Source organism: Mesocricetus auratus, unplaced genomic scaffold (genome assembly GCF_017639785.1).
Source record: "Mesocricetus auratus isolate SY011 unplaced genomic scaffold, BCM_Maur_2.0 Super-Scaffold_100006, whole genome shotgun sequence".
Classification (NCBI taxonomy): Eukaryota; Metazoa; Chordata; class Mammalia; order Rodentia; family Cricetidae; genus Mesocricetus; species Mesocricetus auratus.
The window spans coordinates 65,687,512-65,714,492 of NW_024429190.1; the positions used below are offsets into that span (position 1 = coordinate 65,687,512).

Below are 26,981 nucleotides of genomic sequence, written 5' to 3' on the forward strand. Positions count from 1 at the left end.
CAGGCCCCGCACACCCTCGGCCCCGGGGTTCGGTTCGGGAGGGGTGGATCGGTGCGCGGGAGCGGAGCCGGAGGGGCGGGGCGGGGCGGGACGGCGGCGGACGCTGCCCCCTAGGGGCGCCGAGCCGCGGCGGGGGGCGGTGAGAGGGGCGGAGGCCGGAGGCGGTGCTGGGCAGGCCGCGCCGTCGGGCGGGGCGGTCCTCAGCTGGCCGGGCCCCGGCGGGGCGGGCGGAACACGGAGCCCGAGCGGCGGAGGCGGCGAACGGCGGCGGCGGTGGCGCGGGCACGACGGGGCGCCGGATCCTGGCTGTGAGCCTCGGGCTCGGGCCTGGCGAGGCGGCGACAGCGGCGGCACCGCGAAGCCAAGAGCGAGATGGCCGAGTCCCCGCCGCCCGGCGCGGCTGCCCAAAGTTGCGGCGAAGACCCGGAGAGGGGCGGGGAGCGGCGACCCGAGGAGCCGCGCGGTGCAGCCGCCCGCGGCACGGACCGGGAGGACGAGGCGGGGCCCTCGGAACCGGACTCGCCGGTGGCCGCCCCCTTCTTCCTGCTGTACCCGGGCGATGGAGGCGCGGGCTTCGCAGCGCGTCCGCCGCCGCAGCGCGCCTGGAGGACCCCGCCGTCGCCCGGCTCCCCGCTGCCCTTCCTGCTGCTGAGTTACCCGAGCGGCGGCGGCAGCGGCGGCAAGCACCGTGAGTGTCGGGGACGGGGACCGGGACCGGCTCAGCAGAGCCCCGCCTCTCGCCGGGCTCAGAAGCCGCGCGGGCCGGGGGTGGGGCCCGCGCGCGGGGGCGGGGGCGGCGGCCGTGCCCCTAGGTGGCCCTGCTCCTCGGTGGGATCCGCCTCTCGGTCCGCCCAGGCCGCGGCCCCGCCAGCTCGCCCGCGCTCTCCTTGCTCGCTCCCCCTTGGCCTCCACGTGCTGGGGACCTAGGCGTCCCCTGGCGCCGGCCGGCGGCGCCGCGCACTGGCGCCCTTCCCGGAGGAACCGCGGAGCTGGCGTCCGGGACCGGCTGACGCGCCCCCACCGGTTCCCAGCCGCGGTGGCCAAGTAGGTGTGGCTGCCGCGCCGCCGCCCTGGGGCCTCAGCCCGACGGAGGAGAGAAATTTCTAGGAGCCAACCCCTAACCCCTAAGTGAGAGTCGTGACCCCCACCCCACTCCCCAGCTAGTGAGAAAAGAGATGGTCTCGGGGTGCGCGCGAGGAAGGGGAGGGAAAGTGTGGCTTGGGAAGGGCACCTCCCTGTGTTGTGTCTTTTGTCAGGAAGATGCTAACACGCCTTATAGCCATGGCCACATTCTAGCCCCCTAGTTGCAGCGAACGCCCAACGATGCTGCCTCAGGCAACAGATGTTTGTTGCTGCTGGCCATGAGCGGGTCTATAGGAATCGATAATGTGAGGACTGGAGTCTTGAGATGGTTTATAAAGAGAAGACCTTTCGATAAGAAAATGAGGTTGGCAACTCATACCTTGCTCTAGGTAGGAGTTCTGAAAAGGGAGGGAAAGTTGCCTGGGGTAAGTGAGGCACCCCTCCCTCGGTCTTTTTAAAGCTCTCCAATGCAGATCTTGATTTGACAGCTCTCTGCAGCCAAGAAACTGACTTGGCTTTTTCTCCTTACCCATCCAACCCTGTGGAAAAAAGATAAGCATTTGTTGAATGTCTCTTGTGTGCATGTACTGCGATCGCCATGGCTGTCAAGTCTCTGTGAGCTTGGAGTGCCTGCCACCTTTTCATGTGATCAGACTAAATGGCGTTATTTGTCCTCAGTAAACCTAAGAGGAGCGAACTGACCCAGATTCCTTGTCTTCCATGACGGTGCTCTTTCATCAAACATCAGAGGTCCAAAGCTGGGATGGTGAATGTCAGGCTAGCAGGAAGGAGCTGGGATTCAGCTAGGGCGAGCAAGTCCAGTGTTACCTCTCTGCTTGCCTAAAAAGTGACCCTAGACTGCACCTGTCTGAGTCTTACAAAAACAGCGTTTTGTTTGAGGTGTGTGTGTGTGTGTGTGTGTGTGTGTGTGTGTGTGTGTGTGTGTTCTAATCTTCAGATAGGAAACGTTCAGATAGGAGTTGATTCCTTTTGTATGGCAGACTAGGTAAAGATAAGAATATTCTCTATAGCCGGGCGGGGGTGGTGCGCGCTTTTAATCCCAGCACTCCTGAGGCAGAGGCAGACGGATCTCTGTGAGTTCGAGACCCGCCTCCAAAGCTACCGAGAAACCCTGTCTCAAAAACAAAACAACAACAACAAAAAAGAATATTCTCCATGCTGAATACTTTGCATTTTCAAAGGAATAGGCTTGCTTTGTACAGCTGCTCTGTTCCTTTTCTGTATTCTGCTTGTTATAATCGCATCACTGTAGAATGAAGGAGCCACTCTCAACAGTTCTGCGCAACAACTGTACTTGATTTGACGTGGATTTTTTTTCACCTGTTAGCTAGTACCAATTGTGGGGATTATTTGAAGTCCACTTGATTTGTTTGACTTTTTCTGCTCATTGTATGATTGACTTTTTTGTTGGTTTGCTTTGTTTTAAGGTTTCTCTGTGTAACAGCCCTGGAACTAACTCTGTAAAGCTGGCTGGCCTTGAACTCACAGAGATCTACCTGCCTCAGCTTCCCGAGTGCTGGGATTAAAGGCATGCACCACTGCTGCATGGCAAGATTGACTTTAAGTGTTGTTAGAAATTAGGAGCTGTATGATCATGATGAGAATTTAAGTTCCTGGAGTTAAATCTTGCACATGCCAGGCAAGTACTCTGCCACTAAGGTCATGAGTGTGATGTTCCACAGTACCATACAGTGACCAAACATATGGAATGGTTTCTTAGCACATGAACATCTTAGAATTAACTTTCTCTGAAGTAGTTCAAGGTATAAAAGTTAGAAGAATACTGAGAAAACATGACTCCCTCCTCTGTTTTCAAAGACTAGTTATTGACAATGCATTGTAGCAAAAACATCCCCAACAGTGTCTGACTATGTAGCTGTGGCTATCCTGGAACTCTTTAGGTAGACCAAGCTGACCTCAAGCTCACAGAGATCCACCTGCTTCTGCCTTCCCAAGTGCTGGGATTAAAAGGGTGCACCACTGTGCCCTGCTACATACTCTTGAAAAGATTTGTCTTTAATTACATATGTGTGTATAGGTGATTGCCAGTGCCTACAGGCATTGGATCTCACTGGAGTTACAGATAACCGCGAGTTGCCTGATGTGGGTGCTGGAACCAAACTTGGCCTCTTAACACTCAGCCATCTCTCTAGCCTAGTACTGAATACTCTATCCACATTTCAAATTAAAGTACTTCTTTTGAGGTTTTTGGTTTTTTGTTTGTCTGTTTGTTTTTCCCAGACAGGGTTTCTCTGTGGCTTTGGAGGCTGTCCTGGAACTGGCTCTTGTAGACCAGGCTGATCTCAAACTCACAGAGATCCGCCTGCCTCTGCCCCTTGAATGCTGGGATTAAAGACATGCCCTACTACTGCCCAGCTTCTTTTGAGTTTTATTTTTACATCTATTGGTACTTTAGGACCCATGCAAATGTCAAAAGAATAAAAGGCCCTCATTTTTACTACCAGGACAGTACATGAACCTACACTCAATCCCGAGTGACTATTCAGTAGCTATGTTCTGTTTAGAACCCTTTCTCCTCCCTCCACCCCTATTTTTGAGAGATATGGTGTTGTTAGGCAGTCCAGATTAGCCTTGAACTTGAAGTTGTCTTCTGGCCTTAGCCTCTAAGATGCTGGGATTTATAAGTGTATGCTACCACACCCTCAAAACCCAATTCTAACTTCCTAATTCATATACCAAATGTATGTAAAATATACTAGCCTTAACCCTGTGTTAAGATAACTGTCATTTTGTTTTAGAAATTGTGGCTGCGTCTTATGCCTGTTTTCTTGAGGCAGACTCTCATTTAGCCAGGGGTGGCCTCAGCTTTTTTGAGTGGCCAGGAATGGTGCTGACCTCCTGACTCGGTTGTCTGTAGCTTCCCAGTGGGATTACAGGTGTGCCCATCACCTTTGTCTTGTGCTGCTTTTTTTTTTTTTTTTTCGAGACAGGGTTTCTCTGCGGCTTTGGAGGCTGTCCTGGAATTAGCTATTGTAGAGCAGGCTGGTCTCGAACTCACAGAGATCCGCCTGCCTCTGCCTCCCGAGTGCTGGGATTAAAGGCGTGCGCCACCAACTCCCGGCTTGTGCTGCTTTTTTACATTAACACAGTTCGTGAGCTGTGTTGTTAAATGACAGTGAGTACAAAAAGAAAGAAAGAAAGAAAGAATCCAAAACAGAAGAGGTAACCTACCCTAAAGTTTTTAGGGTATATACATATGGCATAAAATTGTATAGGCTATAATGTTCATAAGCTCAACATGCAAGAGTCAAAATAAGGCTCTGATAAGCTAGATGGATTTTTTTTATTCCTTTCTGAATATTTCTTGCTAATTTGTTTTATTTTATGTTCAATTCTCCCCTCCCTCTTGAGACAAGATTTCACTGGGCAGCACGGGCTAGCCTGGAACTTACTATTCAGACCATGAACTCAGAGATCCACCTGCCTCTGTCTCCTGAGTGCTGAGATTCAAGGCATATATAGCCACGCCTAGTTAATGCTCTCATTCTTAAATTTTTATATTCTCTACCATATTTTTGAAAATTAACTGTATAATAACTAAAATAGCACATAGATCTGTTGCCGTTGCTTAGGTGTTTTATAGTACAAGTGTTGAACATGCAAAGTACCTTTCTGATCTGAGGGCCCTAGTATCACCACCATCATGTTCAATGTCAAATGACAGTGCACTTTTTTTTTCCCCTCAATATGTGTTTTTATTTAAATTAGAAACATGAATGTTTCACATGTCAATCCCAGCTCCCTCTTCCACCCCTCCTCCTTTATCCCTCCACCAGCCCTCCAGCCCCCCACCCAATCCCCACATCATTCCCCAGGGAGGGTGAGCCCTCCTTTGGGGGATCTCCAAGTCTGTCATATCATCCAGGGCAGGACCTAGGCCCTTCCCCATGTGTTCAGGCTGAGAGAACATCTCTCTATTTGGTATGGGCTCCCAAAGTTCATTTATACGCCGTGGTAAACGCTGATCTACTACCCAAGGCCCCAGAGATTTCTGAGGGCTCCTCACTGACACTACATGCGGGGAGTCTGGATCAGTCCCCTATTGGCCTCTCAGCTGTCAGTCTGGGGTTCAAGAGCTCCCCCTTGTCCGGTCAGCTGTCTTTGTGGGTTTCACCAGCACAGTCTTGACCCCTTTGCTCATCACTCCTCTATCTCTGTCACTGGGTTCCAGGAGTTCAGTTCAGTGTTTAGCTGTGTGTGTCTCCCTCTGCTTCCATCTGTCACTGAATGAAGATTCTAGGATGGCATATAAGGTAGTCATCAACCTTATCATCAAGGAGGGGCTATTAATGTAGTCTCTCCACTATTGCTTAGTTTGCCAGTTGGTGTTATCCTGGTAGATCTCTGGAAATCTCACTAGTGTCAGCTCTCTCCTCAAACCTATAATGACTCCATCTATTATGTTACCTCTCATCCTGCTCTCCTCAACCTTCCTGCTCCCCCATGCCTTCTTCTCCCCTCCTCTTCTCCCCCTCTCTTTTTCCTGGTTCCCTCTCCCCTCCCCCCATGTTCCCAATCTGCTCAGGAGATCTTGGCTCATTACACTTCTCTGGGGAATCATGCATCTCTCGTGGGAACCTCCCTGTTTCTTAGACTCACTGGCACTGGGATTGTAGGCTGACACTCCCCTGATCCATATATGAGTGAGTACATACCATGTTTGTCTTTTTGTGACTGGATGGTTTCTTTTAGTGACAGTGCACTTTTGAACTAGATGAACTTCCAGGACTTTCTCTTTTTCTTTCTTTTATTTATTTATTTATTTATTTTCTGAGACAAGGTTTCTCTGTGGCTTTGGAAGCTGTCCTGCCTGGAACTAGCTCTTGTAGACCAGGCTGGTCTTGAACTCACCAGGACTTTTTTTTTTTGACTTTTTCATAATTCATGTGCATCTATATTCATATTTTATGGTATCTTTATGTGATGTGTGGTTTCTGACCAGCTGTTTTGCTATTGACTTTTCATGCCTTCATTGTTCTGTTGAAACATTACAAGTCGGTCTTAAACCATAAGATGGAGGGGGCATGATGGGTTTTAATTATCAGCTTCACATGATCTACAATCATCTGGGAAAAGTGTCTTAGTAGAGGATTATGTAGATGAGGTTGGTGTGTGTGCATGGACGTGAGGTATTTTCTTTATTATATTATAGAAGCAAAAAGGGCCTCGTTGTGGGGAACACCATTGCGAGGGTGCTAAACACAAACAGCTCTTGTCTGTGCATGTGACTAACATCTTCAAAGTCCTGCCTGCCTTTCCCACAATGATAGACTCCACCAAGACTCCTAAGCCAAATAACCCTTTCTCCCTGGAAGTTGCTTTCTTCGTGGTATGTTACAGAAGTAACAGGAAATAAAAGTAGTACCATGTGTTTTTGCTTCCCCGGGGCCAGACGCCGGCAGCATGTGTAGTTGTGTCTGCGTGGGCATGCATGTAGAGATCAGAGGACAATTTCAGGGTTTAGTTTCTCTCCTTCCATTGTGGGTTGCAAGAATTGAACTCATATCATCAGACTTGCATAGTAAGTGTTTTTGCCTGCTGGGCCAGCTTTCTGGTCCAGTTGTTGTTGTTTTAAACTTCAGCAAGAACTTTGTAGATGGCAAGATTGTGTATCAGTATCAGAAGGCTGACTCCCACACCCAACCCCCCCCCCACGCACTCAGCCTCTTTTTGTAGTAATTCTCTTTTTTTTTTTTTTTTTTTTTTTTTTTTTTTTGGTTTTTCAAGACAGGATTTCTCTGTGGCTTTGGAGGCTGTCCTGGAACTCTCTTGGTAGTCCAGGCTGGTCTCGAACTCACAGAGATCCGCCTCTTTTTTTCTGTAGACCAAGGTAGCATCAAACTCAGATATCCACCTGCCCCTGCCTCCCAAGTGCTAGGATTATAGGCATGCGCCACCATCCCACCAGTAATTCATCTAAGTCCCAGAGCTATAGCAAACATTTATGTTTAAGATTATGCCAAAAAAGAGCCCATATCTCTTGTCATTTTTCTTCCCATCACTTTGTTTGGTAAATACAGAGCCATCTACCTAAAGTAGGGGTTTTAGAGGAACAGTCCAATCGTCAGCACATGCTCCTTCCAGCTCATTTTCCTTTGAAACAGACTGATTTATGTGTTGTTTTGTTGACTCTTTTAGACAGGGTCTCCTGTAGCCCACCTGGCTTGAACTTGACCCATTCCTGCCTTACCCCTCTTGGGTGCCGAGGCTGGCTACAGGCATGTGACTCTTTAAAGAATGGCCTCTTCAGGGTTCATTGTAGATTAATGTCCTGGTTGTAGTACTGTGAATCATTATTCCATTGGTTTTCAACTATGTTAACAAAGCAAGATCATTTTCTGGTCCATTAAATGCCATTTGGTCACATGGAAGACAAATGCACCCAAAGAGGGAGTTGAGTCAACTAGAGAACTAGAGTTTATCCCTTAGGAGAGACCGAGTGTGGGCGCCCCTTTCCATACACACTGAACACAGGTGCAGGTAGCTAAATCACGCCCGTTTCATTCCTTTCCACTAGACTGCTCCTTGCCCTCTGGATACTGCACGTGATTCCACAGCTGTCTAAGTTGTAGCTGTCAGTCTTCCTGGATAGCCCCTCCCCCTCTCTTCTGCATCCCTCCTCTCCCTGCCCTTGTTCTTTTCTTTTTAATTTTTTACTTAAATTAGAAACAGTCTTTGATAGCCTCCAAAACAATACAGAGAAACCCTGTCTCGTAAAAAAAAAGTCTTATTTTATATATCAATCCCAGTTCCCTCTCCCTCCCATCCTCCCATGCCCCCCCACCGACCCCCATCCCATCCCTCTTCTGCTCCATAGAAAGGGTGAGGCCTTCCATGGGGGGGTCATCAAAGTCTGTCCCATCATTTGAAGCAGAGCCTAGGCCCCTCCCCCCTTGTGTCTAGGCTGAGAGAGTATCCCTATATGGAAAATAGACTCCCAGCGTCCATTCATACACTAGGGATAAATACTGTTCCATTACTAGGGGCCCCATAGACTGCCCAGGTCTCATAACTGACACACACGTTCAGGGGGCCTGGTTCTGTCCTATGCTGGTTTCCCGAGCTGTCAGTCTGGGGTCCATGAGCTCCCCCTTGTTCAGGTCAACTGTTTCTGTGGGTTTCCCCAGCATGGTCTTGACCCCATTGCTCATCACTCCTCCCTCTCTGCAACAGATTCCAGGAATTCATTACAGTGTTTAGCTGTGGGTGTCTGCCTCTGCTTCCATCAGTCACTGAATGAAGGCTCTAGGATGGCATATAAGGTAGTCATTAATCTTATTATAGGGGAGGGGCATTTAGGATAGCCTCTTCGCTATTGCTTATAATCTTCACTGAGGTCATCCTTGTAGATCTCTAGTGCCAGATTTCTCTTTAAACCTATAGTGACTCCCTCTATTAAGGTATCTCTTTTCTTGCTCTCCTCTATTCTTCCCTCAACTCAGTCTACCTGGTCCCTCATGTCCTCCTCTCCCCTCCTCTTTTTCCCTTCTCTTTCTCCTAACTCTCCCTCCCCCATGCTCCAAATTTGCTCAGGAGATGTTGTGTCTTTCCCCTTCTCCAGGGGAATCATGTATGTCTCTCTTCCTGAACATAACACCAGTAGTATTGACACTGAGATCAACAATTAATAAATTGAGACTGAGAAGCTTCTGTAAGGCAAAGGACACAGTCAACAAGACAAAACAGCAGTCCACAGAATGGGAAAAGATATTCACCAACCCCACATCTGACAGAGGGCTGATTTCCAAAATATACAAAGAAATCAAGAAGCAAGACACCAAACAATCCAATTAAAAAGTGGGGGCAGAACTAAACAGAGAATTCTCAATAGAGGAGGCTAAAATGACTGAAAGACTCTTAAGAAAGTGCTCAACATCCTTAGCCATCAGGAAAATGCAATTCAAAACAACTCTGAGATACCAATGTACTCTTGTCAAAATGGCTAAAATCAAAAACACCAGTGACAGTTTATGCTGGAGAGGATGTGGAGAAAGGGGAACACTCCTCCACTGCTGGGTGGAGTGCCAACTCGTACAGCCACTTTGGAGATCACAATGGGGATTCCTCAGGAAAATGAGAACCAGTCTACCTCAAGATTCAGCAATTCCACTCTTAGGCATATACCCAAACGATGCACATTCATACAACAAGGACATTTGTTCAGCTATGTTCATAACAGCATTATTGTAATAGCCAGAACCTGGAAGCAACCTAGATGCCCCTCAACTGAAGAGTGGATAGAGAAAATGTGGTACATTTACACAATGGAGTACTACTCAGCAGAAAAAAACAATGGAATCTTGAAATTTGCAGGCAAATTGATGGACTAGAAGAAATCATCCTGAGTGAGGTAACCCAGTCACAAAAAGACAAACATGGTATGTACTCACTCATATATTAGATATAGAGCAAAGGACTACTAGTCTGTAATCCTCAACACCAGAGACAAGGAGGACCCCTGCTCTTTCTTATTGCCTGTCAGTAACAGTCAAAAGAGCAACAGTTTCAGAATATTTCATTTTGTCCTCAAGTCCTGGCTTTCTTTTGGTGCTTCTCTGTGGATGACTACAGGTTTGGTTTGGGTTGGGTTTTTGCTTTTTTTTAAGAGAGAGAGAGTGAGTGTGTGTGTGTGTGTGTGTGTGTGTGTGTGTGTGTGTATGAAGGTTTTTGTTGTTTGTCTTATTTTTTTCAAGACAGGGTTTATTGGCTGTCCTGGAACTCACTCTGTAGACCATGCTGGCCTTGAACTCAGAGACCCACCTACCCCTGCTGGGATTAAAGGCATGAGTCAGCACAGCCAGCCTTTAAGTATAATTTTAATGAGTTTTCCAGTTTGCTACAACTAGTATTCTGCTCCCCTAACGTTATTAATACTGAAATTTCTCCTGGTAATGCTAAATAGTTCACATACAGTCTTTAAAATTTGTTTTGGGAGTTGGTATACCATAAGCATTCAAGAATTGGTCTGAGTTGTAATGACCTGGGGTAGAAGTCAGGGCTAGAGCTTGCACTGAGCATGTAGCAGGCCCCAGCTTTAATCACCAGCACAGAAATTCAGAAACAAAAGGAAGTATATGAAAGGAAGCATTTTCAGAATTACAAAGCACTGGTTTTAGAGGGCATTAGTATGGTTGTGACCTGTACATATTTCCTCTGTGTTTGTAGGAGCTTTCACTGGTCCCTGGCTGGCCTCAAACTCACCATCCCCTTACCCCATCCTTCTCAGTGCCAGGGTTACAGGTGTACACCACTATACTCCGTTTTCCACAACTGTTTTTGTAAATAATTGTGGAAAGTCCATAGTCCTTTTAGAACTTTCCAAGGCTCCTGGCCAGGATGGCATTCCACTTGATAAAGCCTATTTAGCAACTCCCTGACTCTAATCTTGTTTGGCACCAAGTGTACTTGATACTCAGCCTCTGGAGTAAGGATTGGGGGTGGGGCAGAGGTGGGATAGTTTGAAAGAATAGCATATCTCATCATGTGCCCAAGAAGAGAAGAGATTGGGCAGACGAGAGGCCTGGGAAAGCAGAAGTGGTGTAGAATGCGATTCTTCCAACTTTAGAATCTGTTCAGGGACTCTCCACGGATGTTTCTCTACTTCTGCTGTCCCTTTTACAACGTTAATACTTGGCAGAGTTCTGACCCGGCGCACTTCCTTCCTCACAACTTGAAAATCATGACAGTAGGCCATTTCCTCGAAACTCCTTTTAGCTTTCTTCCAAGTCACTCTCACGAGCATCTGTCCTTACACATTCACGTGAAGAGAATCATTTTGCGTTTCGAGCACTCTCAAAAGCAGGTGCACTGCTGTACGACGGTGGCTGATGCTGCTTATTGCTCCCTGCCAAGTGCCATGCTAGCATTCTGAAGCAGCTAACATTGCTTCCCATTTGTCGGTGAAGAAATGGACAAAGGCAGAGGCAGGCGGATCTCTGGATTCGAGGCCAACCTGGTCTGTGTAGGGGATTCCAGGCTAGCCCCGGCTGCGCAGTGAGAGCCTGTCTCGAGAGAGAGGGGAAGTGAGGTGAACACCAGATGAGTTAGTTGGTCAAGGTTGCTCAGTTCCTTTGTGGTAGACAGAGGACTTCCTGGGGAATTTCTGCTTCTAGAGGTGCCAAGAAACTCTTCTTCCCTTCATCTGGAATCATGGCCTAGATTAGGCCTGACTCTTCAGGCAACAGCCCTCGAGAGTTTGTTCTTTTCTCACTAAAACCGTATCTGCTGTGAATGAATGAACAAACGAGCGAATGAAATCCACAAGTCATAAATTAGATAGAATCTTCGATATACATATTGACTAGTCCACATGTGACAGAGACTTTGGAGCTTCTTGAACATTTGTGGTTGTTGCTTGTGTAGTCCTTGTTATTTCTTCAGCATTTTCAATAGTTAACACACCATACTTGCCCTGGACACATTCAGTGCCCGAATCTTGTATACACTGGAAAAGGTACTTTGGGAGCCTGTGGTGGGAGAATCGTAGGAGGAGGCCACCCTGGGCTCCATAGCAATACCCCTATCCAAAAAGAAGGGAGGAAGGGATAATCTTGTTTTGTAGAGCATACATTTAGTTTGACTTTTGTAGAACTGGAAAAAAACGGAAGGTTAAAGTTTTTTTGTTTTTTTTGTTTTTTTTTTTTTGGTTTTTCAAGACAGGGTTTCTCTGTGGCTTTGGAGGCTGTCCTGGAACTCACTTTGTAGACCAGGCTGGCCTCGAACTCACAGAGATCCTCCTGCCTCTGCCTCCCGAGTGCTGGGATTAAAGGCATGCGCCACCAATGCCCGGCTAGGTTAAAGTTTTTTTAAAAAGTGGGAAAACACCATTTTATGTACAGAGAGTGTTTTAACATTACATTTCTGTACCAGTAAGCATCTACTGAGACTGGTATTTAGTAGGCACTATTTTGAGCAACATCTATAAATAATATGCAAAACAGGCAAATTTCTTCTCATGGGACTGTGTTCTTTGCAAAGCTGGTAATTTGGTTCATTTTACAGCTGAGCAAATTGAGACGAGGGGAGGATAAATTTCCCAAAGACGTTTAGTCGTAGCTGTGGGTAGCTCTGCATGTGGAACTCGTTGCTTACTACCACTGCACCGTGAAGTCAGCTCTACATCCCAAGGTGGAAGTTATTTCTGGTCTTATGCAGGGTAATTTTATTAAATCAAGATGAGACATTGCAGTCCTCTGCTGGTATTTGCTTCTGACAAAATAATAACTCAGCTTCCTGGGCATAATCATTTTATAATTGCTTATTGTCATCTTTGGTTAATATCTACGGACTGACAATGAGCCTACAAAGTATATCAACCTCAGAATAAAGAAATCTGACAATTCAGGGTAAACCTGGTAGATTTTGGCCATGGGAAAAAAGATATTGGGAGGAAGGAATGGACCATGTGAAATAACCAGTGTTAACATGATGATAACTAGTTAAAGTTGTCCTGTTTCTGGATGTGGTCTACTGCTTATAATAACCACATCATGCCAACAGTCAATAGTGAAATAGGAAAATATTTCTCTTGTGTTGTGAAACCATAAACCCAGAAAGAAACATTAGGAAACAGAATTTTATAAGCATCTACAAATTGATTTAGTTGTACAAATTGATATTTTTAAATTTTATTTATTTATTTTGGTTTTTTGAGACAGGGTTTCTCTGTGTAGCTTTGGAGCCTGTTCTAGAACTCAGTCTATAGATCAGGCTGGCCTCAAACTCACAGAGATCTGCCTGCTTCTGCCTCCCGAGTGCTGGGATTAAAGGTGTAAGCCACCATCAGCCGGCCTAAATTGACAACTTTTAAGAAGCCATGATGTACAGATTAGGAACTAAAGAAAAATAGGAGACAGCTAGCTTAAGGAGGAATGTACAATTCTATGTTCAATCCTGGGCAACTGATAAATCAGCCATGGTCTTGTTTGCCCAGAATCTCAGAACTCTGCAGGTGGTGGCCAGAGGATAAGAAGTTCAGGATCATTCTCAACTACATAGTGAGTTTAAGGCCACCTTGAAATGCTCGAGACCCCGTCTCTAAAATTTGGAGAGATGGGGAGCCTGGGGATATAGTTCAAGTGGTGAAGCGTTTGCTGCTCAAGCATGAAGAGCCAATTTTGATGCGCAGAATACAGGTAAAACAGCTGGGTGTGGTAACACGTCCTGTAAACACTGTAGGAAGAGACAGATGGATCTCTAGGGCATCTGTCTAGCCAGCCCAGCCTGTTTGGTGAGCTTCAGGACAAAAGAGAGACCCTGTTTCAAACAATATGTATAGCACCTTTGGAATAACACCTGCAGTTGACCTTGGGCCTCTATATACACACACACAGTCATGTTGACCTGTGGAGATAAATCAGTAAAATACGTACATTACAGGTATCTATCAATCCTCAGGACCTGTATAAAATAGCTGGACCTGCAGGGAGTGAAGGGGAATCCTGGGACTGCTGGCCACTGCCTAACTTAACTGTTATGCTCCAGGCCAGTAAGAGACCTGTCCAAATGAGTGGGCGTACCACACACACTGAGATCATTTACACTCGTGCACACACACACAAATGTACACACGTACACACAGTAAAAATGCAATATTGAGCTAAAGACTTAGAAACTATATTATCATGAAACTATTAGAACCAAAGTAAATACGTTGTTTATTCACATATTTGTGATCCTGTTTTTAAAGTAATTTCTTTCTTTAAAAATAAATATAAGGTCTCATATAACTCAGACTGGCCTCTTAATTCACTATGTAAATTTTGGTCTTCCTGCTTGGAACTATAGATATGTACCACCATAGCTGCCTCTAATATAATATTACACAAAATTCAGACTAGGATACCTTAGATGGAAAGTAAGAACTGGAGATAACGGCTCAGCTGATAATAGCACTGTTGTTCTCACAGAGATCTTGGTTTTGGTCCCCAGCACCTACATGACAGCTTACAACCATCTGTAACTCCAGTTCCTGGTATCTGATGTTCTTGTCTGGCCTCCTCATAAACCAGAAACTAATGTGCGCACAACACAAATGAATGCAACCAAAACACTTACACACATAAAGCAAAGATAACCATTTGGAAAGCGAAGGCTGAGAGCTGCTACTGTTGCAGTTATTTTAAAAAAGCCAAGGCAATTCAGAAGAGAGAGTGCATAAATCCTTTTAAGTTGCTGGCCCATTTCTCCACTTGAGCAATGGTTTCATGGATACTAGTTAAATCATTGCAGAATTAAAATTGTACAGTGATGTGGTTCCTCAAAAGTCTGCAGTGGGTCATTTTAGAAGATGATTTTTCCCTTTAATTACCCTTTTCCTGGATCTGAATGTTTCATATGTTATATGTTCATCATCATTTTTTTTAACCTTTTTAAGTATTTTTCTGTGTAGCCCTTGCTGTCCTGGAACTCACTTTGTAGACCAGGCTGGCTTCAAACTCACAGAGATCTACTTGGCATGTGCCACATTCCTGGCAGCATCATATGTTTTTACTAGAGGTCTACCTGAGTAAAGAGTACACAACACAGTGAGATGGCTTCCAGCTCACCCCAGAGTGACAGCCAGGGAACCGAATGATGCATCCATCATGGTGCCTGGGGAGTGGGGTGGGGGGATTTGGGTTTAGCCCTTGCCACCACATAACAGGAAAAAATGTACCCAGGCTTCTCTTTCTCAAAAACACACTCTTCGTGAAGTGTTTCTGAGCTAAGTGTGTAAGTCTAGGGGAGGAGTGGCCATGCAGAAGAAATGCTTTGTGAGACTTTAGGCTATAAACTGAAAAGGCTGATTTTTTTCAAAGTCCTCTTCAGATAAGGGACTGGAAACTCCTGTTTAGCATCTTAGAAGGGCCCTGCCTGAAGTTGCAGAAGTGTGTGTGTCGGGGGAGGGGTCGCCTAGACAGAGCTGCCTGGAGTAGCAGATAGCAGCAGATCGGCCACCTGGTCATGGCACAATCCTGGGCCAGTTCCTTGTGTGTAGGAGGAGATGCCAGTGTCTGCGTTGCAGCCTGCTTAGGACAGTTCCATGTGGCATTTGGTAAGCACCTAACAGAAAAACAAAAATTCAGTGAAGGAAATCATTACATTGAGTAATTTTTCCACATACTGCACGACAAGGGCCTTGGACCTAACAAGTCTGTCTTTGTCTTGTCGTAGCCACATCTGAGTGTGAGCCCCAGACTATGAGAAATGTAAATTGCATCTGAGATGTGTGTCTTGTGTGCTTTGAGTCTTTCAGTGTGGAAAACCCAAGCCATATAAACAGGTACAACAGAGTTCATAGTGTTGTGGGATCCACCCCCTTTGCTCTCCTCACAGCCACCGTACAAGTACATGCCCTTTTTGGAAAATAGGTTCACATGAGAAACATAGTTCAGTGTAGCTTATAATTAGTGTATGCATGAGAACGGGTCATTTTTATTTCCCGTGATGCTGGGACTGCACTTAGTACCTTGCATGCTAGGGCAATCACTCTACCATTGCTAAACCATTCAAACGTCAAGATCGTATGTCTTACTGACAGCTTAACGTGTTCTTTTTATGTGAAGCTAATGTATTTATACAGTAGTAAAGACCATATATAAAATAGCACTTTGGCCGGGCATTGGTGGCGCACGCCTTTAATTCCAGCACTCGGGAGGCAGAGGCAGGCGGATCTCTGTGAGTTCGAGACCAGCCTGGTCTACAGAGCGAGTTCCAGAACAGCCTCCAAAGCCACAGAGAAACCCTGTCTCGAAAAACCAAAAAAAAAAAAAAAAAAGCACTTTGAAACATTTTGACGTATTTTTGTTAACGTCTGTAAGTTGTGTTTTATAATAATTTCATTATTTATGAACAATGAGCAATTGTGATGATGACGCATTGGCCTTTATCTGATGGGCAGGTGTAACTCATGCTAAAGGTAAGGGTGCTCTTACCCAGTTCTTGTTTTTTAAATCACTCCAGTCCTACCACAGGCAAACTCACAGGCACTGGGTTTTTCTCTCCTAGCCAAAGGCTGTAGTTGCATTGGGCTCCCTCTCTGTGTCCTCTGACTGAGTGGAATGGGATTGGGAGGGGTCAAGGATCTTAACCAAACTTCTTGCTGGATAGCCTAAGCGTCTTGCAGTGCATGTGTGACATCTTCAGTCCCAATCCCTTTGGTGATTAATAAAGACTGCCCGGTTGGTGGAAGGATAGCGTGTCATAGTTTATGACCAGTCCGAACTAATTCAGTGTTTGTCCCTTAGCCACGATTTCTCTTTTGGGGTTCACTTTCTGCAGCTCAACTGTAGTCTGAAAACACTAAGGTGAAAATTCCAGAACTAAGCAATTCATTACTTTTAAATTGCACACCATTCTAAATAGTGTTATGAGATCTTAAATCTTTCTGCCCCTGAACTCAAGACATGGATTTCTTTGTCTAGTGTATCAACATTGTAGCTGCTACCTTCCCGTTATCAAGTCAGCTACCCTGTGCTAAGTTCTCATTATGCTGTCATCTAATACTATGTCATAATGCCTCCATAACCCACCTCAGCAGGCACTGTTAACCATCTCCTATCATTGCAAGAAGACATGTGAGTTCAGGGAAATAAGGTGTGTATATGCGCACACACTTGAGTGTGTCGAGCCCACAGGAAGATGTTCCACAGGAACATTCCACCTTGGTTTTTGAAACAGTCTCTCATTGGCCTAGAGTTAACCAATTATGCTAGACGGACTGACCAGCAAGCCCCAAGAATGCACCTGTCTCTCTCTCTCCCTGGAGCTGAACCACCAGGCCCAGCTGCTTTTCATGTATGGGGGCTCGGGGGACAGGACTGAGTTCAGGTCCTTGTCCTCAAAAGACAAGCCCTTTCCTGACTGACTCATCTCCACAGCACAGCAAGGTGTTTTGAGGGACTGGGAATGTAGTTCAGTTCCTGGAATGCTTTCCTGGCACTGCACAGGGGTCTGGACTTATCTCCAGAACAATATAAACCAGGTGTAGCGGTGAAACCTATAGTTTTAGCACTTGGGAAGTATGGACAAGAGGATCAGCTAAGGTCATCCTCGGCTGTATATCGAGTTCAAGGCCAGGTTGTGCTACTTTCCTGTCTCAAAGAAAAAAGAGGGGAAAAAGTTATTTTTCAACATTTAACCTTTATTATATTTAATGATTCTATTTTATAATAGTTATTGATCTCTTTGGTTTTTTGTTTTGTTTTTCAAGACTGGGTTTCTCTGTGTAGCACTTCCCCCCTCACCCCCACCCTGTCCTGGAATTTGCTCTATAAATGAGGCTGGCCTTGAACGTAGGGATTCACCTGTCTGCCTCCTGAGTGCTAGGATTAAAGGCCTGTGTGCCCAGCACATGATCTCTTGCTCTACCTAATTTATAGATTAAGCTATCATATATATGTACAATATAAGAAAACAACTCTCGTTGGTTTCAGGCATCTACTGGAAACATGGAATGTGTTCCCTGCAGATAGTGGGAGAGTCTGTATTGGGCCTTAGACAGAGCATCTGAATTCATGTACTTGTTGTTCTGTGTTCTCAACAGTGTCATTGACCTGGAGCTTTTTCTCTCCCACTCTCCCCTTACCCATCCATCCCTTTTTTGAGGTAGAGTCTCATGTAACCTAGGCTGGGCTGGTGGTGTCAAACTTGCTACGCAGCTGAAGACGCCCTTAAATTTATTATATTAGTGCTAGAATTACAGTCATGTGCTGCTTACCATGCCTGGCTGGATTAGATTGCTTTGTGAGACAGGGACTGCTGCCTCTGCACCGCCCTGGGTATCTGGGTTAGAGATCCTTTCTTTTCTTTTAAATCATTTATTTATTCACGTTTATAATTTATCTTATGTACGTTGGTGCTTTGTCTGCATGTATGCCTGTGTGAGGGTGTCAGATCTTGGAATTATAGACAGTTGTGAGTTACTGTGGGAATTGAACCTGTGTCTTCTTAAGAGCATCCAGTCCTGGGTTAGATTTCTTGAAGAGATATATTTCTCCTTTAAGCTGAAACCCTTAAATAGAAGAGGGGAGGGTATTCTTTTGATCACTAAATTTTATTTATTTATTTGGTTTTTACGAGACAGGGTTTCTCTGTATTGTTTTGGAGCTGTCGGTCCAGCCCGGCCTCAAACTCACAGAGATCCGACTGCCTCTGCCTCACGAGTGCTGGGATTAAAGGCGTGCGCCACCACCGCCCAGCTCACTAAAATGTTTTTAAAGTAGTGTTCTTGTCATTTAGGTAGCTCAGAAACCTACTTCCTGGCCTTGTGTGCTCAGGGCATGAATATTAACACAAATTGGATTGTTGTCATTGCACACATGTGCACAAGTGTTGGCTGATTTAAGACCTTAATGATGTGTCCAATACATTCCTGGACCGGAAGATTTTTAAAAAATATAACATGGTTTTTATTTCTCTTTAGAAATACACTTCATGTTTATAAGCATTGACTTGGTTAATATAGTAATATCAAAAGGAAAAAGAGTTGCCATTGATCAGGAAGGATTTTATTTTTTTAGCTTTAAGATTTTTGTTTTTGGCCAGGTGGTGGTGGTGCACTCCTTTAGTTCCAGCACTAGGGAGGCAGAGGCAGGTGGATCTCTGTGAGTTTGAGACCTGCCTGGTCTACAGAGCAAGTTCCAGGACAGGCTCCAAAACTACACAGAGAAATCCTGTCTTGAAAAGTTAGTCCTTTGTATTTTAGAAAACCCAAATTATAAATGCCTAAGAATAAGATACTAAAAAAGGCTTGCTTTAACTTTCTTAAAATATCATCTTTTGCTGGGTGGTAGTGGCACACACCTTTAACCCCAGCACTCAGGAGACTGATGCGGGCGGATCTCTGTGAGTTTAGGGCCAACCTGGTCTACTGAGTTCCAGGACAGCTGGGGCTACACAGAGAAACCCTGTCTTGAAGGGGAGAAAAAAAGTCACCTTTTATGTAGTAAAGAATTTCGGTAACTGAACTACAAGGGTAGAAGTGAATTGTGTATATAGCAAATTATTCTAATTGCTTTTTATCAAAGGCATTACCTAATTTTGCCCTGTTCTTTTGCCCTTCTATCCAAGAGTATAGAAAATTGATGAGGTTCTGTGCATTGTGTTAGGTCTGATCATAGTTTGACTAGCACAGTCTGGAAGTGGGCTGTGCAGGATGAGAGAAGCAGCCTAATCGCTCTTCCTGCATCAGCAGCATCTATACAGCATCCTGGGAATTGCTGGCCCGCCCGGTGCTCGGAGCAGCTGGTCACATGAGCCTGAATTTTCAGTTCAGTTCATTAGTCAGCCATTTTGGTCAACACCCTGCTTACTGCGCACAGCCAATCCAGTTAGAACTCCGCATCCCGGCTCGTCTGAACAGGTCCTGTAGTGATTTCTGCTGCTCAAAAATTTTTTAGATAAATTAAAAATATAGGTTGATTTTTTTTATTTTTTATTTTGTGTTTTTTCTGCACAAAGAAGTAGGATTTTTTTTTTACTTATGCATGCTAAGACCATTTTTTGAAAGCCAGCCTTATAAGACAGTATTGGGTGTGTAGGATTTAAGCCTATAGATAGCCCGGCTGGAATAAAGGAAAAGGAAGATAAAAGGAGAGGAGGCTGGGAGAAGACAGACACCATCTAATTTTGCTGATAGCAATTGCCAGTAAGAAAATAGTGTAGAGTTGATTGTTTATTTTGAGCAGTTTGTTCCACAAGGTATTTTTCTTCTCTTTCCTTTTTTTAACCTCTCCTATCCCATTTTCTAAAAGCTTTGTTTAAGAGCTTGAGATTTGGGATTTTTTTGAGGGATACAGAGGTCTTATTTATTTGTGTGTGTGTGTGTGTGTGTGTGTGTGTGTGTGTGTGTGTGTGTGTGTGTGTGTGTGTTGTGGTCCCAGCTGAGTCATCATGTCTGCCCTGACGCCTCCGACTGATATGCCAACCCCCACCACTGACAAGATAACACAGGCTGCCATGGAGACCATCTACCTTTGCAAATTCCGAGTGTCTATGGATGGAGAATGGCTCTGCCTTCGAGAGCTGGATGACATCTCCCTGACACCTGACCCAGAGCCTACCCATGAAGGTATTGTCAGCCTCCAGCTGCTAGCCCCTGGCCTCAGCAGCATCCTCATTGTCACAGGGGCTGGGAGGGGTCAGAGGAGATGAGAAGCCCCTCTTGGCTTTTATTATTGTCTAGGGCTTTGCTTCCCTGCACCTCCGCCCCTCTGGTGAAAGGATTTTTCCCTACCCCCTGAGGTCTCCTTTTAAGCTTGAGTTCTGTTACAGTTCTTTGTCTGAAAGCCCTTCAAAGGGAACAGTTGAGGTCATTTAAACATCAGTGGCTAACAGATAGGGAAGGAGCTATCGATTGTGTTGGTCCTACTTTAAAATATTATTGAAATTAGTGATTCCTGACAGTAAATTAAGAAAACAAAATTGTACTTACAGGATGTAAGAAATCCAGGGGAAAAGCTAGAGGAGTGTCCCGTCAACTGGATATTGTGAAACAGCCAATGGCACCCAGAAGATATCAGAGAAAGTTACTCTTTTTAGATAGTATTAGGTGGGAAAGCAAATTGAAATTCAGTGCTTAAGGAATATGGACGCTTAACAAAAGCATATCTTGAAGAGGCTGTTATTAGTATAATCATTCCCGTGCATGCAATCTACGAACCATTGTGTTTGTACAGGTTTACTATATATATATAAATATATATATTTGTGTATGTATATAGGCATGCATACTTATGCTTACAGTTGCAACTAATCCTTGACTTTTTCTAAGAGCAAATTGTAAGATATTTTTAGCTTATATTCCTCAATTCCCCTGATGCCGAGCTGCAAATATAATAGCTTCTCAGCTATGCTTTTTCTCCTTCAGAAAACAAAGATTAAAAAACGTTAGCATGCAACAAGAAATCCTTAATGAACATCTGCCTGGTACTTAGGCATATCTGCAGGACAGGTGAATTGCCCCGTAGCAGGCTGGAGTTAGGAAAAGTGATTCCATGCCCTTGACCGTGTGTTACAGTCATGTCATGACTCAGATCGACTCAGCCGTGTCTGATAAGGATTTCTTCTTCCCAGTCAGATCTAGCCTGGAGAACGTTTTAGAGTTAGGATCACAAAACAAAAGCAGTCCTTTTGTGCATGTCTTCCTAACAATGTTTTAGTAGTTTTAAAGCTGCTTGGCATCTGTTACATTGATTCTGTCAGTTGAACAGCTTCCTTCAGCTATGTTTCAGAATGTGCACAAGGGTTAGAGGCCATCAGCTGAGACTGTGTACAATGCCAGTACTGTTTACAAAACCTCCACAGCTTCGGCAGTCTTCAGGGGCCACAATTACAGTTTGAAAAAACGCTACCAAGAAGTCTTTTAGCGAGTGCTTTTGACATATTTTGTTTGAAAGAGAATCCCCATTCATTTTGAAAGTCATTCTATGAAATATTTCCCTAGTTATAAAGTCTAGCTTCTCGGTTTCCTAAGGATACTTTTGGGCATATGTTTGCCTTGTGTGAGAGTTCTGTGGTGAGTGCAAGTTTGCTGTTTGGTTCATTTAAACACTGGTAATAGTTCTGGTTGAGTTCTTCTTTGAGAAGTGTGTTGCTGCGACAGGAGCATGAGTAGTAAGGGAAAGGGTAGGAGAGGGGCAGACTGGCAGTGACACACCCTTTGATCTAGGAGGCCGGGCCCTTAGTCAGTTACTCAGGATGTGGAACTTAGGAAGATCCTAACAGCATATTGGGGCATTTTGCCTTAAATTAGGTGAAAGAAACAATTATTTCACATGAAATTTTTTAAAAGTATAAGGCCAAGGAAACATAGGAGTTACAATGTTCTAGAAAACCAGGAAGTACTCCATGGGAGGTTGGTTTCCTTGCTCTACTGTGTCTAAATAGCCACTTGGATCCAAGAAATGCCTGCTTTGCTTCTAAATCCTTGGCAATATTATTTTTATCTGTGTGATCAGTGATGACATGAGTAACGGACAAACTGGAACTCCAAATGCCTAGACTGCCTCCTGGTTGGTTTATAAAGAAAAGGTCTGACCATGCAAATCTTAAAGACCTTTCCAATTCACAAAAGGAAATGGGTAAAATTGTCCTCCCTTGAGATGACGTGGACTCCAAGTCTTATTTCTGAAACAGTTCCTGTGCTTCACCATGAGGCCACCTTGTCGAAAGGCCCTCTGCACTCCGCAGTGCTTAGAGAAGACACACTTTGACTCCTGTCTTCATGCTTGTTGGCATTTGAAATGATCCCTCATTCTTAGGTGCCCTCTCCTAAAAACTAAAAGCTAGCCTCCTGGTCAGAGCAAAGGATTGAGTCTACTAGAAAGGAGAGGGAAGGGCCAGGAAGCTTCAGCATAAGGCTTGAGCTAGCCTTGAGACATAACTAGACGATCACCACATGGATGTGGGCAGGGCTTCCCAGTACATTCTGAGCTGTCCTTGCCAAGGAAGAACAGGTGGTCAGGAGCCTGCAGTGCTGTGTGTGACACCGTAGGGTGTGAGATTGGGGAGATGAACTCTGGCATGGGGCGCCTGGTCTTGACTCAGTTGCTGGGGCTTTATACCTAGGGATAACATGATCCAGGATTCTTAATACAGAGTGAGCACTCTTGCAGCAACGTTGTGAGTGAGTCAGAAAGATAAACGCCCTCCAGGGACCCTCGCCATGGCTACTGAACTGGTGAGAGAGAACAATTCCAGTCTAAGGTAGTGAAGAGTAAACACAGAGGGAAGGAGGGAACTGCCACCTGAGGAGTGGCATTACTTGATGACCAAGTGGCCTATGGGGCTGGAGATGAGAATGTCACAATGCCTGGGGTAGCTGCCCAGCTTTTGTCTTCAGGTTCTGAGTCCCTTCTACCAGTAAAGAATGCAAGACTAAGACATGGTTTGCTCTCTGTGCTAATAGAGCATGGCTAACAAAGGAAGCATTATCATGTCATCAGTTTAACCTTCCAGCCAACCCTATAGAAACATGGCTCTAGTTGACTCTTGGCTAGTTATTGTCCTGTCATGTAAACAATATACTGTTCCCTTGAAGAGCTGAATTCAACAATTTAGGATATGACTTGTGTTTTCTTTTGTCAACACTAGAAGAGCAATCTCATCTGTGTGAAATTGAGTTTCTTTTGCTGTTACGTTGTTTTGTTTTTGAGACATGCACATACATAGAAGTTTAGGGGTGGGGTGGGATAGCACACATCCAAAATGTCAGCTAATTGGGAGTCTGAGGCAAGATGATAAAACCTAGATTAATTTTTACTGCATCCAGTTCCCTGCCTCAAGAATAGATAAATGATAGGAAAGTAAACTTGTTATCAGGAAATATCCAGGTCTCCATTAACCCTCTCAGAGATAGGGAACTAGCATTGAGAAGAGATGCATAGATGATCAGGCAACTATTAAACAAACAAACAAGCAAAAACATTTGCTTAACTCTAAGTTTGAACACTCTTCTCAAATACAGGTAGCAAAAAGAAAAAATGCCATGAAGGAATTATTTATTCATTTACTTACTTACTTACTTATTTTGAGCAGGGCCTCACTATGGAGCCCTAGCTGGCTTGGGAGGAATTACATGTTTTAGGACATGTTGAGAAATGAGGCTCTCTCCTTTGTCTTAGGGTTGCTGTACAGAACTGAGTGTGATAACAGAACATGTAGAGTTTGACACAGCAGAACCAGGGATCCCTCCAGCAGGCGTCTTGGTCTTGCTGGCCAGATGTGCATCATCTGTACTAGGAAGAGGAGAGCCTTGTCGGAAATATAAGTGAGCATAGGAGTGTGTGTTTCAGACCAGGAGCATGTGTTTTTGTCAGCTAGCTTGTTATTAGTATTGTGCATCCCTTGAGGCAAAGTTTAGTCAAAGGGCAGTCCTGTTTTCTTGAAAACTGAAATGTGGAATTCAAACCCACACAGCACTTACCACTGATGACATTCCCCAAGGATACTACAGGTTCAGGTTTGGAATAAAGCTTTTGTATCCAGTGGGAATATACAATTAGGTTGATCATCTCTAGGTGAAAGAAGGGTCTGTCATCTTGGGACTTTTAGACATGCTGAAGCCAAGACGTGCCTGTTGACCTTAAGTACTTCTACCCACTCATGTTTCCTATATACAAGCATAGCCAGGGAATTACATACATCTTAATAAAAAAGTATAGATCCCAGTGTGTATTTTACAGCAGGAGCATAAGGCGGTCAGAAGAAGGCATCAGGCCCTCCAGAACATAAGGGTGCTGGAAACCAGACCTCCATCCTCTGCAAGAGCAGTTGGTGCTTATAATCACTTCTAACCATCTCCTCAGCCCCACTAATCTTATGAGAAAGATTGCTAAAATACCTTTCCTCTGCTTGTTTCTGGTGTTTAAGAACTATGTAATTCATGTTCACTTTACCTACCCTACTGGTATATGGTTGAATGTAAAGTTGTCACTGCCTGTGGATAATCTTATTCAATACTGGTGGAAGTAGGAAGAAAAACGGGCTCTGCCAGGAGCATGTTTAGAACAGCCTTTTCGTTTGTTATTATTTGAATTATTTGTTATTATTGTGTGTGCACCTTCACGATGGAGGGTATGTGTGGGTGTCAGCACAGCTGCGGAGTCAGTTTTCTCCTTCCACCTTTTGTGGGTTCTGGTATTCACCTCCAGGCTTGCTAAGCAAATGCCTTTACCTACTGAGCCGTCTTGCAAGCCCAGGAGCGTCCCTTTGGGAGATTACTTTATCAATGTAAATTGAAGGCCTTGAGAAAATAGTTCCAATAACCATAGCAGACACCTGCCTTAAGAAAATAACAATACAGATAAAGAATATTTTTAAGTTTATTTATGGATTTATGTGTGCGTGTGATCCCGAGTGACATACTGCACTATGTGTGTGTAGGAACCCATGGAGGGCAAAAGAGAATGTCAGATCTCTGGGAACTTGAGTTACAGGCAGCTGTAAGAGGCCATGTGGTTGCTGGGAACCCGATACGGGTCCTCTGCAAGAGCAGTAAGTTCTTGTAACTGATTAGCCATCTTTCCAGCCTCCACCCCCCCCAAAAAGTCATATGTTACAGTATTCTGCTTGTGTTAGCAGAACCTCAAAAGACACTTAATATAGCCGAAGAGAAAAACAGTGTAAATGTGTGGACCATCTACATAACAAACACTAAATACTGTCGTGGAAGAATATTTAGTAGACTAAGGTTCAGAATAAAATTTCTACCTTCACACTTTTTTATAATACATCATGATTATCCCATTATAGCATAGCGTATATTCTAGTATATTATTCTAATTCTCCTCTTACTGCACTTAGTTTATAAATTAAACTTATTGCGGTTGTGTGTGCATACAAAAGTGCAGAGTATTTAGAGAGGAAAACATAATATTCAGAGTGTGTTGATTGCAGATTTGAGCATCCCCTGGGACATGGGAACAGCTCTCCATGGGAAAGAGGGACCACTATATGTAAAGCATTCCCCCTCCCTAGTGTCAGAATGCATATGCTTTGGAAAGCTTTAAGGAACATTCTGGAGAGTAGACCCCATTCTAGGCCTTAACACAAGTTATGTTCATTTCTTGTGTGTACTCTAACAAACCACCACAGAGGTGGCGCCCTAAAGCAACAGAAGTTTGTTCTGTCACAGTTATGGATGCTAGATGTCAGAACCTTTGTTTTAAGCTGAGACTAAAGTTGCTCTTTGCAAGAGGCTTGCGAGAGCCTGTTCCATGCTACTTCCAATACCTGGTGGCTGCAGCATCTCTGGGTTCACTTGAATTTCTGCCCTTATGTTCACACTGCCTCTTTCCCGCTTGTGCCTTCCATTTCTAGGACATATATGGTCACATTTGTCAAGATAATCACAGAGTCCTTCATTTAATTACATTTGTAGAAACTACTTCCAAATAAAATAACAGTAGTAAGTTCCAGGGACTGGAACATGAGTATCTTTTGGAGTCCTTTTGTTTTAACTTATCACAAAGTATCAGTGAACATTAAATCTTAAAATAATGCAAAGTATGGTCTATTTTTTGATAAAAATGCTTACATTTATAATCACCAGATAAATATGAAGAATTACACATTTGAAACCTAAAATACAGACTTGTAAGTATTCATAAATCAAGTCACAAGTAAAAATATCTCAAGCTGAATGGAAGGCTCAAAATTTCAAAATTTATAGGAAACAATAACATTTGAGAAACTTACAGGTTTAAACTCTTGTATTTGCAAAAAAGAAAGTTCTAATTTTTTTTATTTAAGCATTTTCAAAAAGTAACAAGAAAACTGGATGTAGTGTCACACCTGTGGCTCCAAGAGTATGGCTTTGAAAGAGCTTATGTGTGTGCTTTATAGATAGCCCCGTATGTACTGTAGTCACCTATGGGTCAAAGACACCCATGTGCCATTATCAACTATGTGCCATCACCACAGCTTTTAATACAAAAATACACATAAGCGTGCAAAAGAAAATATAAAAATCGATTATCTCTAGGTAGTGAAATTAATTGCAAATGATTTCTATATTCTCCCTACCTCTTTACACCTTCAATGTAGTCAACAAAGGGTGTAGTCTTCTAATCCAGAAATCACTTTTTAAAAAATAACTTTATGTGTATTGGTGTGAAGATATCAGGTCCCCTGGAATTGGAGTTACCTACAGTTGTGAACTGTCATGTGTGGGTGCTGGGAATTGAACTCAGGTCCTCTGGAAGAACTACCAGTGCTCTTAACCACTGGGCCATCCCCCAGAAATCAGTTTTTTAAAACATCTTTTTAATAAAAACACACACACACGTGCGTGCATGGGATATGTGTTATGTGAGTGCAGTTGCCTTTGGAGCTCAAAAGAGGATGTCACATCTATAGCTGGAGACAGACATTCT

The 26,981-nt window shown here is 44.3% G+C and overlaps 1 protein-coding gene across 8 annotated transcripts in view; it reads left to right on the top strand.

Annotated features, from left to right (window-relative positions):
- The first annotated feature begins 274 nt into the window (after positions 1-274).
- The window catches only part of Rufy3 (RUN and FYVE domain containing 3), a 79,266-nt gene continuing 52,559 nt past the window's right edge, over positions 275-26,981 (top strand). The window contains exon 1 of one of the 8 annotated variants that reach the window (XM_040747358.1): positions 275-688. In XM_040747358.1, the coding sequence (XP_040603292.1) occupies positions 373-688 (316 nt within the window). In that variant the 5' untranslated portion in view covers positions 275-372. Of the gene's footprint in view, positions 689-16,622; positions 16,702-19,306; positions 20,177-26,981 lie in introns of those variants that run through there. The other 7 variants (XM_040747357.1, XM_040747362.1, XM_040747361.1 and 4 more) reach the window with 7 other exon arrangements.